A 14,205-nucleotide genomic window follows, 5' to 3' on the forward strand; every position below is an offset into this window, starting at 1 on the left:
ACAGCGGATCAGAGATGTGATAAAAGTAAATTGAATTTATGATATTAATTAATAATGTTTTATTTAACAACACTATAAAAGAGAATCAACTAAATCCTACAAATAGTAAAATAAGAGACCAACCAAATCCTACAAATTATAAAATAAAAAGAATAAAATATAATTTTAAATAAAATAAAAGAACTAAAAGTACATTTAACTATAAAAAAAAAAAAAACACTATTAGCTTCAACAGTAAACCATGTCATCTATCGTGAAATTCAATTTCAACATAAAAATGAAACCATATAAGTCAAAATAACTTGGTATCTTTTTACAACGTGAGCAGAACCTAATAACAGGAAAATTGGTTTGGAGGGGGTTCTAACATTGAAGAGGCTAAAAACATAAATCTACTTTGTATTCACTCGACAGCTGCATGCATTCTCAAATCTGGATCATCTCTTGAACTTAGGCATCTGCTAATTTTAACCGTGGAACAATATTCATTGATTGGAGTTCCTGAAATATTGAAATAGAAATCAAATTGATCAACACACACCAGGTACACAAAATAAACTTAAAATAGTAATGTCAAAATCTGTTGCTGTTTTATATCCCTCAAGTATAAGAACTCAGTTGTATAGAAGTACTAGAAGAGATTTAGTTATATATGAGTTCTAGAATATATATATATTATGTATTGTCAACATTTTTCAATGCAATAAATATATTTTTACTCTAATTCTTGAGAAGTAACAACAATAAAATTCTTCATTGCATTAGTACTGTAAGTATAAAATATATCCTATTTCTACTATAGTATCTAAGATATTCCAATTTCCAACAAATTACCTGCATCAAGAGTTTGCATGCATATGGTAGCTTCACCGTCGAAATCTGCTCTCCATTCTTACAAGATGAACAAATACCAGTTTTTAATTTATGGTTGTAATATCCTAGCAACCCACATTTTCTACAGACCTGCGTGAAAAAGGAAACTATCATTATTCACAAAACCCAAATTAAATGAATTTTTTCAGTTGTTATACACATCTTAAAACCAATAAGGTCCTTTTCTACTGCAATGCAGCAAATCACCAATAATACCATTTCCACTTTGGCATACAATCATAAACTACAAGCTTAGGCCACCAACAAACCATCCCTTGTGGTGCATACAAAACATACCCTAATAAGCTTAGGCCACCAACCCAAGTTTTAGATATTTAAAACATTTATTTCCTACACTGTATGGAAATCAAGAGCCCTTCCCTGTTTCAGTGTAAGACATGCAAATATGCAAAAGACCATTGGTCCTCTTTTCCTATGCAAACTCACACACATGGTTCATAGTGATGTTGGAGTCCTAACAAAAAAAAACTCTCCAACAAAGGAAGGTTCATCACTTTTACAGAATTCCAAATGACCACACTAGACTTTGTCGAGTTACTTAATAAAAGAAAAGTCTAATGTAGGAGAAACTGTACTTTTTTAAATGGTGTAGACTCAATTTAACACCAATATACAAGTTTCAACAGTGTTATTGAGATAAAATACTTCAACATGATTTTGGAGAATTTTTTCTTGGAAAATGGAATTGCTCATCATAGCTCGTGTGAATTCATCCCAACCAATGGGGACACCTTCTTGACAGGGGTGGATGCATATTATAAGGAAAGGGGATAGTTGCCCGATCATGTTTTTTAGGAAGCACTAAAATTTCAAAAATGGAAGGAAGTTGTTCTTGAAGAGATGAGAACTTTTGAGAAGAACACCACTTGGAATGTCATGACATAACCAATTAGAAATAAACTGTGGACTATAAGTGGGTGTTCAATGTGATTGCCCCTACACCCACTGAATATGAAAAATGCTTTCTTCATGTATGATCCCCCCAGCTTTGAAGATAATTTTGGGTCAGATTTGCAAATTGGAGAAGTCTCTCTGTGGCTTGAAATAGTCTTTCAGGGAATGGTTTGAAAATTCACCTAGCCAGTAAAGATGAAGGGATACATCCAAGGGCAACCAAACAACACCTTGTTCACAAAATAGGGCTCCAATGGCAAGGTGGTTGTCCTAATGGTCTATGTTGATTATATCGTCCTTGCTAGAGATGATGCGATAGAGATGGAATGGCCAAAGAAGAACTTGGTAGCAGAGATTGGGATCAAAGATTTGGGGTCCCTGAAATAGTACTTTCTTGGAAAGGAGGTTGTCTGTTCAAAGAAATAAATTGGAGTTTCTCTACAGAAGTATATTTGTGATCTCTTGTAGACTGGAGGAGATAGAAATATAATTGAGTTTAAAACATTTGATAAACAGGTTGGACATGATCGATATTTATGTACCAATTTGAAATTGAAGCAGAGCGTTTAAGATATCGCAGAATTAATGAGACAAAAGTGCTCTTATTTGTTTGCCTATTACTAGGATATTCTCACAATTATATCTAAGATCAGTATTTTATTTCCTACTTTAAGGAGTTGACATTAACTGCGATTCTCCTATTTTACTCATTCTTTTCTACAGAATATTTGAAACTGAATTGCCAACAAATGTCTTCCTCGATAATATTTTAAGCAATTCTAGATGTGATGTTCTTTACAATAAACAGAAATGGGTAGAAAAGGCCACTGTTACTACAGACAAGAGATGTAATATTAATTCGGGAAGTCTAGATTATTACCTGAACTTCAAAAGGATCACTAGATATCATGAGTCGCTCAAAAATTAACATACTAGCACCATATGCAATTAAGCAATCACGTTCCATTTCTCCGACTCGTAGACCTAAAATTATAACAAAAAAGAGTGATGTTAAATAAGTGAAATGCATTGAGATCTCCATTAACTACTAGTTATTAGTTACTATAGAGAATCTCAACAGCTACAAGTAAAATAGAAGTATAGAACTTTTATCATAAATTTTATTTAATAGAAATGAATAAAATAGCAGAAAATAGTTTTTACCAACATGTAATAAATTCAAAAACACATCAACAAAAGCATAAATTGAACACCTCCATTTCTAGCTCTCCCTTCTGTAGGCTGTCTAGTCATCAGGGCACGAGGACCATTACCACGAGCATGCATCTTATCGAGCACCTGATCATCAACACAGCTTTTGCTTGTGAATTTATTGATATGAATACATGATAAGTTACCACTAAGATGAAGAATAACTTTCCCCAAGTAATATTACAATGTTTTTTATTTATTTGACAAAACAATATTACAATGTTATCGGATTAATAATTAATAAAATAAAAGAAATGTTTTTTGTTTACATCAAGATATGTTTTTGTTTACATCAAGATCACTACACTAACAGCAAAGTTTCACCACATTAATGCACATCCAGAGTAAACGGGCTCTAATTATTTTAAAATGACCATATCCTTGCATTGAAACATAAAAAATCGTAAAAATAACTTAATTCTTGTTCAAAGGATTTCAATCTCACCATATGTTTTAATTTCTGGTAGTATATTGGGCCCATAAAAATATATGCTTGCAATGGGCAACCCGTAATACCTGAGAAATAAAAGATCAACCACAACACCACTTGAATTTATAAATTGAAAAATGAATACAATATTGTAGGAGTCTCACTCAAAGCATGTAAAATCTCATCAATGCAAATGTGTTTAACGAAGCTTTCAGTCATGGATTTGGTTAAAATAACCTATATACAAAGCACAAAACACAGGCCCCTAATTTGATTTAGTAACAACAATTAATAATGTAATTGCTACTATAATTGTTTTGTAACTGCCATTTTATTACTATATAAATAGAGAACAGAGGAAAGAGATAGGCACCGGGTCTTCTGTTATGGTTGGTTAGGGAGAGGCTAGGCTCTGAAACTCCAAGTGGTAATTGGTGGTTATCATTCCTTTATTTCATATATCTCTTATTGTAACTTCCTCATTTCTATTTATCATTTAAATCATAATTGTGACCAATTCTATCAATTTGTTTCCGTATTTGATTAGTGCTCGATGTTTTGTAAAAAGACCCAAAATATATCATTCAATGCCTTGCTTGCATTTATTTAGCGTTTTAAGCCAAAATATTAGTTGCCCATATCTGATGAAGAAGAGGAGCCTGAAATAGAATCAAAGTCATTCATGGATCAAGGTGCATTAACAAAGGAAAACAAAAGCCAATGGTGATGGCAGACGAGAAAGGTAGAGAAAAGAAAAAACTCAAAAAATTGACAGAGGGGTAGAGAATGCTCAAGTGAGTTTAATGATTATGAAGGGCACTGCTGTTGCATTGTTATGTGAAGCTACAAATGCTCATTTTGACAACACAATTGCTATACAATCAAGAAATTCTTTGCACGGATTTTACCCAGCATTGTGGTTGGTACAAAAGCAACAATCATACTCTCTTTTTTGCCCAAAACTGTCACAAAAAATAAAGCATTTTACCCAGCATTCATACTCTGTTTTCTAGGCAACAAATAATATTCCCAAAAACAGAGCATTTGATCAAGAAGTTGAGATTCAAATTGATTTTGAAAAAGATGGAAATCACAATGTTGAGATTGAAATTGGTTAAGAAAAAGATGGAAATGACGGCGTCGATGTAAGATGGAAAGAATATAGTATATACTAGAAGAACAAAGGTCATTCCTGAATCTATTCACATCCAAAAGTCTAATCTGACTTTACATGAGGTGACTTCACAAGCCTGAACACTAATGTTGAAGTTCTGGGATTTTAGAGAAAAGGAAAAGAGAAAATAATAAGGGTTTGAGTATTATTGATAATAGCTTTATACTAACTAAATTACAAAAGACTCAATACTAATCACTATTTATAGACAAACATAGACTCAATCCTAAATTAGGAATAAATCCTAATAATAATGAGAGATATTCTAAGATATCTCTATGAATATAAATTGATCATAGGAAATAACTCAAGATACTCTAATATAATATAATATAATAGATATTATAAGATATTTTTTAATATTCTAACACTCCCCCTCAAGCTAAAGTTTACTAAGCTTTAGCTTGCTATAAGAAAACAATGTTTTGTTCTATAGAATAATAAAAAAGATGGAAAGGCAACTCAGGGATGCATGTGAAGTCTGGGAGAATTGCTATAAATATAGCCTAGCCATATAGTCTGATTGATCATCAGCCTGAGAGAAATTCATGGCACGCGATTGAAAAAAGCAAACTCCGTTCTTCTAAAAAACTGCATTTGGAAGCTTTAAACGATTCATAATGGAGACTCAAAATATTTAAACTTGAATCTACTTCAAGGAGAGAAAAGCAAGGTCAGTACATATGGGACAAATTGTCAAGATAAAGTAAGTCATGAAAATAAAAGACACCGTTAGAATAACCACCAACGGAAGAAGTCATCACTAATATAATTCATATGTGGAAAAAGGGACACCACCAGAATGATCGTCGGCAGAAATATAAACCACTATTATAATCTATTAATAATAACTAAATTGCATGACAAACACCGAAGAAGAAGCAACGCGACTATTACGAAACAAAGTCGTGATCGATCAACGAAATAAAAAAATGCGTCCAAAACAGGAGAGATAACAACTGTTTGAACAATGACACATATTTTCGTTGATCAAAATTGGAGAGTAAGGGTAGATCTGGAACCATCGAAGAGAGAATAACCGTGCACCAAGAAGAATCCCATCAATTGAATTGCAAATCTTCCAAATCTGTCAGCTAAGAGCCCACTCATAAGGGCTGCAACAACTGTCACAACAAAGGCTGGAGAGAGTTCCCTCTACCAAAAATCTGATCCCACAGTCTACTTCCCAAGGAAACCACAATCTGCGGGACCACTATTCCCAGAATCAAGACACCCACTATTCCTAGAATCAAAATCAGGACACCCATTCAATACCTCCACAACATTAGCAGCATTGTTTGGATTTTCGAAATTGACAAAACCAAAACACTTTGACCTACCATCTGCATCTCTCATCAAAACAACACTAGTAATGGTGCCATATTCTCCAAATACCTTTCTCAACTCATCCATTCAGATAGGTTTTTTCACATAAACATTATTAAATTGAAAAGAACCATAACCATTAGACTGACCAGAACCATTTAACTTATCAATTGCATTATGAGAAGATTGCTCAATGTCAAATTGAACAGCATAGTGCTTCAAGTCTCCAAGCTTAGAGAAAAGTTCCCTTATATCTTCATTGGTTACTCCACGATCCAAGTTTGAAACATACAACTTTGTGTCGGCTTCTACTCCTTGAATTCCTGCAGCTCTAAGGCTATCCTCAAACAAATCATTATGCATCAGGAAAGGCTTGGTTCTGCGATTAGACTTGGCAATAGCAGAAGATGATGGGCGAGTGTTGACCATAAGTGGACCTCTGCGAACAGCACCAATTGTTCTTCCACCGTTACCAGGACTAGTCAATCTTCCACTATTAGGGTTTGGCGCTCCAACCAACTGAGCTAAAGCTAATGACACACAATACCCAATGGAAGGTAGCCCTTATGGGTAGCGGCGACAACGACGATGGTTTGGCAAAAAAATCAGACGTAGTCAACAACCCTGACAATTTAGACAGCGCCCTAAGCGGTAGTGGCAGCGGCCTAGGCGGCCAAAATGGTTTTTCCAACTTTTTTGGCCATGAGGGAACTTCTAATGGCCTCAAGGTTGAAATCCAGAAACTAAATGGAAAAAATTATGTCGAATGGTCCCAAACCGCAAGATTGATTTTAGTTGATAAGGGAATATATGGTTTCCTAACAAGAGAGGTGCAAATGCCTACCACAACTGATCCAAATTACAGGTTTTGGAAATCTGAAAACTCTGTTATTATTGCTTGGTTGCTTAGTAATATGGAATCAACAATAAAAAAACATTTTATGTTTTTGCCTACTGCCAAGGAAGTTTGGGAGGCTGTCAAAGAAACATATTCTGATATTCAGAATTCTTCTCAAATTTTTTATCTCAAATCACGATTGTGGCATACTAAACAAGGAGATAGAGATGTCACTACCTATTACAATGAGTTGCTGCTATGAGTCACAATAAGCGGCTGGATGAAGTCCGAGGCACAATACTGGGAAAGAACCCATTGCCATCACTTCGGGAAGCATTCTCAGAAGTTAGAAGAGAAGAGGCGAGACAAGGTGTTATGATGGGTAAGTCACCTTCTGTTGGTGAGGTTGAAAGCTCTGCCCTAGTCACTAAGAATGAAGACGGGAAGAGCTCTGGCAAGAAACCATGGTGCGAACATTGCAAACGTCCAGGGCACACACGTGATACATGTTGGAAGCTCCATGGAAAACCTCTAAATTGGAAGAAAAAAGAAAGAAACGAAGGTCATGCGCTCCAAGCTGGTACATCTGATCAAGAGAAGCAGTCTCCTTCAAGCCCATCTCCTTTCACCAAGGAACAGTTAGATCAAAAAGAAACGAAGGTCATGCTCTCCAAGCTGGTACATCTAATCAAGAGAAGCAGTCTCCTTCAAGCCCATCTCCTTTCACCAAGGAACAATTAGATCAATTGTACAAACTTCTTCTTGCTCTATAGCTCAGAGAGGTAATTTTCCAAATAGTGCTCTACTTAGTGTCACTCCCAGCCATACTTGGATTATTGATTCTGGTGCTACTGATCATATGACTGGGGAGTCGAGTCTATTTTCTTCTTATAGCCCTTGTGCAGGTAACCACAAAATTAAAATTGCAGATGGCTCTCTTTCAGCCATTGCAAGGAAAGGTTATGTTATTCTGTCACCTAAGTTAACCTTAAAAGATGTCTTACATGTTCCTAATTTATCATGTAATCTATTATCCATTACTAAATTAACAAAGGATATAAATTGTCAAGCTAACTTCTTTCATTCTCATTGCACTTTTAAGGATTTGAGCACGGGGAAGATGATTGGCAATGCTAAGGAGAGTGGAGGACTCTATTATCTTGACAATGGACTCGACTTCAAAGACCAACAAAAAACAAGTACCTGCTTTGAATCTATTTTTGTTTCTTCTAATAATGATGATATTATGTTATGGCATTTACGGTTAGGACATCCTAGTTTTCCGTATTTGAAACATTTGTTTCCTAAATTATTTTCTAAGAAGGATCCATCTTTATTTCATTGTGAAACTTGTGAATTTGCTAAACATCACCGTTCTTCTTTTTCTGCACAACCATATAAACAATCAAAACCGTTTGCAGTTATTCATAGTGATGTTTGGGGTCCTAATAGAATAAACACATTTTCACATCATCTTGATACAGGTAAGTCTTCTTCTATTCTTAAGAGTCATGTCGAGTATCCTGATTTAGACCTTCCTATTGCAATTAGAAAACCTATTAGATCATGCACTAAATATCCTTTGTCTAATTATGTGTCATACTCAAAATTGTCTTCTTCATTTGCTGCATTTACCTCTAAGTTGTCTACTGTAGAAATTCCAAAAAATATACAGGAGGCTCTAAAAATATTTACTGTGAAATATAATTCTAATAACACAGTTGAAAGATACAAAGCACGCTTGGTTGCTAAAGGGTTTACTCAGACATATGGCATTAATTACTCAGAGACTTTTGCTCTTGTTGCCAAATTAAACACTATTAGAGTTCTCTTTTCCTTGGCAGTGAATTTAGATTGGTCTCTTAACCAACTGGATGTAAAGAATGTTTTTCTGAATGGTGATTTGGAGGAGGAAGTATACATGGATAGCCCACCTGGCTTTGAAGATAAATTTGGTTCAAATGTATGCAAACTTCAAAAATCCCTTTATGGTCTCAAGCAATCTCCAAGGGCTTGATTTGAAAAATTCACTCGGTCGATCAAAAGGCAAGGATATATGCAGGGACAATCAGACCATACTCTGTTTATGAAGTTTTGGTAAAATTCCAATTCAAATTGTATATGTAGATGATATTATTCTCACAGGAGATGACATTGTTTAGGCGCCCTTAAATATTTTCTTGGTATGGAAGTTGCTCGCTCAAAGAAGGAAATTGTTGTTTCTCAAAGAAAATACATCTCAGATCTCTTGGAAGAAACTGGGATGAGTGGGTGTAGACCAGCAGATACTCCTATGAAATTAAATGCTAAACTCTGGGAGAAAGGCAGTGTTCCTGTTGAGATTGGAAGATACCAGAGGTTAGTCGGCAAAATTATTTATCTAGCCCACACTAGACCTGACATTGCTTTCTCTGTGAGTGTTGTAAGTCAGTTCATGCATTTTCCCTATGAAGAACACTTGAAGTCAGATAAATAAGTTTACAGATGCTGATTGGGCAGGATCAATTACTGATAGAAAATCCACCACTGGATATTGTGCCAATGTTTGGGGAAATTTAGTTACTTGGAGTTGTAAGAAACAAGGGGTTGTTGCTCGAAGCAGTTTAGAAGCTGAATTCAGAGCAATGGCTCAAGGAATCTGTGAACTTTTATGGATTTGTAAACTCTTGGACGAACTGAAAATGAAAGTTTACTCACCCTTAAAATTGTTCTATGATAGCAAAGCAGCAATAAATATAGCTCACAACCCTATACAACATGATAGAACCAAGCATATTGAGATTGACCGCCATTTCATAAAAGAAAAAATTGATGCTGGAGTTATATGTCTGCCATTTGTGACTTCCAATCAGTAAACTGTTGATATCTTGACAAAAATTTGGCAAGACCCAATTTTGAGCGACTTATAGCCAAGTTGGGCATGACAGATATCTATGCACCAACTTGAGGAGGGATGTTCAAGAATCGAGAGAAATTAGATTTTATTCTCTTTTATCTTATATTATTATGTTTATTTTTATTCTGTCATTATTACTCAGTTTTACTATTTTAATTTCTTTTCCTATATAAACAGCTTAGGGCTGTAATAATAAAATATGAAAGTGTTTTGTCTTTTATTTTCTTCAGTTTTACTCAAATGTATGGAGTTGATTACTCGATGACATTTGCTCTAGTTGCAAAAATGAACACCGTCAAGGTGAAATTATCACTTGATATAAAAAATGTCTTCCTCCATAGAGATCTTGAAGAAGAGATTTATACGGACTTACCACTTAAATACGGTGAACATATTGTTGCCAACACCATTTGCAAACTAAAGAAGGCTCTATATGGACAATCGCCATGACCGTCATTTGGGAGGTTCACTAAAGTCATGGTGGCTACGGGTTTCAAACAAAGCCAAAAAGACTATACCCGATTTTATCAAACACTGAGTCAGGGGGAGTTGGTATATGTGGATTGCATTATAGTGAACGGTGATGACGAAAAAGAGCAACAATTGTTAGGACAACACCTTGCCAAGGAATTTGAGATTAAGACCTTGAATAAATTAAAGTTTTTCTGAGTTATTGAAGTGACTCACTCCAAAAAATGAATTTTCATATCTGATCTTCAAGAAACGGGAAATGCATAAGATACTGCAATTGACAAGGAAATGCACCAAATATTAGTTGGAAGGCTCATATATCTATCACATACTAGACCTGAAGTTACTTTCGCTGTAACCTAAGTCAGTCAACTCATGGTCCACTTGCAAATAACACTCAGAACCGTGCAATATTTGAAAGGAATCCCAGGAAGAGGAATTTTGTCAAACAAAATGAAAATGTAGGTCTTGAAGCATATATTGATTATCAACCACAGGATATTGCACTTTTCTAGGCGAGAATCGTGTGACTCAGAGAAGTAAGAAACGGTGCGGTATCCAAATTTAGAGCTGAAGCATAATTTAGGACAATTGCACAAGAGATTTGCGAGATATTATTGTTGAAGATCACATTTTGGAGGAGGACTTGAAGATAAAGTGGGACGAACCAATGAAACTCTATTGTTATAATAAATCTTCTATCAGTAGCATAGACCATAATCCAGTGCAGAACGAAGCATATTGAAGTTGACAACCCCTTCATCAAAGAAAAACTCGATATATGTCTCTTCCCAATGCAAACTTGTAGATCTTCTAACTAACTAACTAAGGGGTTGAATAACAATTCAATTAATCTGAATAATTTTATTAAATTATTTTATTCAAATAAAGTAGGAGTAAGAATTATTTTAATAGTATTCTGCCTTTTCAGTTAAGGACATTTTGTCATTCCAAATATTATTACATTTGTATACTTCTTTTTCAGTTAAGGACATTTTGTCATTCCAAATATTATAACATTTGTCTCCTCACTTACTATTGAACCAAACAAAGAAGAGAGAAATATCTCTTCCATTTCTCATATCTGTCTTATATCAAACGTTCTCTTTCTCTATTTCATACCCTTTTGCCCGCTAAGAACACCCATCTTAACTTCTGGGGGTAAATGTCAATCCCAAATGCAGCCCGATCATTGTAACTGGTGTATCAAAGCTGAACTTCACTGAATACGGTGTGGTTAGTGACAAACCAAGAAGAAGAAGCTAGCGTGCAAGTAAGACCTAGAAGATGATAATATGAGGGTGGGGATGCAAAAAAATTCAAAAAATAAGGCGCAAATAAGTAGCAACCATCGTTGTCAAATAGCGGGGATATTGGCGCTACAATGCTATAGCATAGTGGATTTTGATGAATCTGCCATGAAAACTACAACGCTATCCTAGTTTCACTATTAGGACAATGGCGGCCCTATTCCAATTTCTGCAAGCCGAAATAGTGGTAATAGCAGGAAAAAAAATTAGGGTTTTTAAAAATAATAAAACTGATGATTTTGCATAAGTGTCAAACATGGCCTACTTTTAAAATAGAAAAATTAAAGAGTTAGAGTAATATTCACTGTAATACGTATACCTTTCAATATATAAGCTATGCTATGGCTCCATTCCCTTTTTTTATTTATACGCAACATGCCTTTTTTTATATATAATTTACTTGTTTCAAATTGACATCAAAACAAGAGAAGTCCTTCAACTGTGTTGGTGTATCTCAATTGATGAGTTTTTCATCTTTACAAATCTCTTGTTAAGAGTCCCACATTGGATGAGGTATGACCTGAAAATGTGTTCCTAAATGGGGACATTCCTCGCCCACCAAGCCGGTTTTGCAAGGGATGTGTTAGGGTCAATATAAAAAATGTGTGGCATGCAATGGAAATTCAAAAGGAGACAACCTTGATCAATGCTAAGCCTATTTGACACTCCTATAAAACCTAATGCAAAGCTTCTGCCATATTAGGTAGAACCACAACCACTCTCAACAAAATAGATAATAAAATGGTATTGGTAACATCATCTGACATGGAGAAAATATTGGCATCCACAACTAGAATCAATAACTCATGAGGGAAATGAAAACCTGAATATATGAAGTCTTTCCCATTGTAGTTGAAGCCATGTTTCACAAGAGTTTCACTGCCACAGCAAGAAAACCATGAGAGCACTAATATAAATAAACCATAAAAAAGTTACCAAAGAGAAATATGATACCTTATGGTTTCAACCTTGTCAGCATGACCACTTCTTTCCCCAAAAGCACTGCCATAATGAAATCTACCACATGAAACCCCTGCTTTCCCTCCAAGAAGCTCTATCATCTTTCCAACTGTCATTCGACTGATGCCATAAAAAATATTAGTTTACATCTGGATACATGTAATATATTTACATTAATTAATTTAAAAATTAATTTTTTAATGGTAAGCATACAAGAGAAATCACATCCATTGTACCAAAAGACTACTTGAGCATTGACGCTCTACCACTTAGCACATACTTCTTCAACAATGCAGTACTCCTATATTGTGTGTCTTGTCACTCACTGAAGATTTCACAGTTGTATATAAATTTCCTCCTAGGCTTGAGCTTACTTTCCAATAACAAGAAACACCCAATGCACTCCTTTGTTTCACTGACCCTTTTTAAATCCAAATGTTTTGCATCTCCTTTTCCCCCCATTATTATGTAAGATGGACCCCAGATATTACATATGCGACTTCTTGTGTGCCTAAGGCTAAACTCTCTCTCCAAAAGTTTCTAAACCATTTTTCAACAACTATATATCATCTAAAAAAACACATTGCGGCACCCGCTTTTAGATATTAGGCATTTTCGATAAGTATATCCATGACCGGATTAAAACAATATTGGCTCAAACTTGGCCTCAGTGAACTACTATATGATGTTCTCACAGTAGTTGTACAAAAAGAAATTAATATAGGAAGACACTACTAGTTGTGCATATCATTGATTGCTCAATAAAGGGAAAATTGAACTGATTTCCTTTGTAGAGCCTAAAAAATTACATATTCGTGACACTGATATTTGGTCCTTTGTATTGCTTTGTATATGGGAATACAACTACTATTCTCATCATATTGAAATTTTCTTTTAACTTTTTAATATACAGTTTTGATATTAAAAAAAGTGTCAAAATAAAAAAGGATTGAAACGAGTGGATAATAATGTAGAAGAAATTAGAGTAAAAAAAAATATATATATATATTGTAGAAGATATTGCATGAACTGAGAACATGTTTATTCTAACGAAAGAGTGCTCCTTTTATAGGAGATAGTACATAAAGTCTACTCCATAAATTAATAAGTTATTTAAGGAATTAAAATAAGACCAAATAAACGTAAATCAAAGAATCAAACATAATAAATAAATATTTCACAACTATGCAATGTATAGGAGTAATCCTAAACTTCAGCCATGAATGTTAAAAACACCTATTGTTAAACTACTCAAAACAAATGGATTCAAGCTCTAAAGAGTTCCACGAAATCATACATTTTTCATTTGGAGTCCCATTTATGGATGCAGTGCATCATTATGAACAGAGGCAAATAAGGGAATATGTACAGAGGTAACTAAATGTTAAATATTCATAAATTTAGTTGACCAATAGACTAACATGTAATAAATATGCTAATGATTCTAAACAAGCATTCTAATAAAAGACATACATTCTATAAAGGTCATCATTATATTGATTATGTGATGACAATTACTACACAACTATTGGGCTATAGGGTTATCCTTAAAGCTATGGATGGGGCTATGAAATATCTTTACAGGCTACAAAAAAGGAGCAGCACATATTATTTTAAAATTGCTACGATGTCACTGAGAAAACAGAGAAGCATGACAATTACTTTCCGAGAGTGAGATATACAAGTAATGTTCCCCACATATAAGTAGTGAGAATGATTTGATTTACCTTGGAAACCCATGAGGGTTCATAATCAGATCTGGACAAATGCCTTTCTCAGAAAATGGGAAGTCTTCCTGCT

The 14,205-nt window shown here is 34.6% G+C and overlaps 1 protein-coding gene across 1 annotated transcript in view; it reads right to left on the minus strand.

Moving 5' to 3' along the window:
- Positions 1-207: 207 nt before the first annotated feature.
- Positions 208-14,205, minus strand: part of LOC101496156 (DNA-directed RNA polymerase III subunit 2) — a 39,097-nt gene continuing 25,099 nt past the window's right edge. Inside the window, exons 31-38 of the mRNA XM_073363417.1 lie at positions 14,133-14,205; positions 12,400-12,525; positions 12,269-12,324; positions 3,446-3,516; positions 3,003-3,087; positions 2,669-2,772; positions 835-963; positions 208-501 (exon numbers count right to left, since the gene is read on the minus strand). The exon at positions 14,133-14,205 is cut by the window's right edge and continues 8 nt beyond it. Of these exons, the coding sequence (XP_073219518.1) occupies positions 451-501; positions 835-963; positions 2,669-2,772; positions 3,003-3,087; positions 3,446-3,516; positions 12,269-12,324; positions 12,400-12,525; positions 14,133-14,205 (695 nt within the window). The 3' untranslated portion in view covers positions 208-450. The remainder of the gene's footprint in view (positions 502-834; positions 964-2,668; positions 2,773-3,002; positions 3,088-3,445; positions 3,517-12,268; positions 12,325-12,399; positions 12,526-14,132) is intronic.

This window comes from Cicer arietinum, chromosome 7 (assembly GCF_000331145.2).
Source record: "Cicer arietinum cultivar CDC Frontier isolate Library 1 chromosome 7, Cicar.CDCFrontier_v2.0, whole genome shotgun sequence".
In the NCBI taxonomy this organism is placed as follows: domain Eukaryota; kingdom Viridiplantae; phylum Streptophyta; class Magnoliopsida; order Fabales; family Fabaceae; genus Cicer; species Cicer arietinum.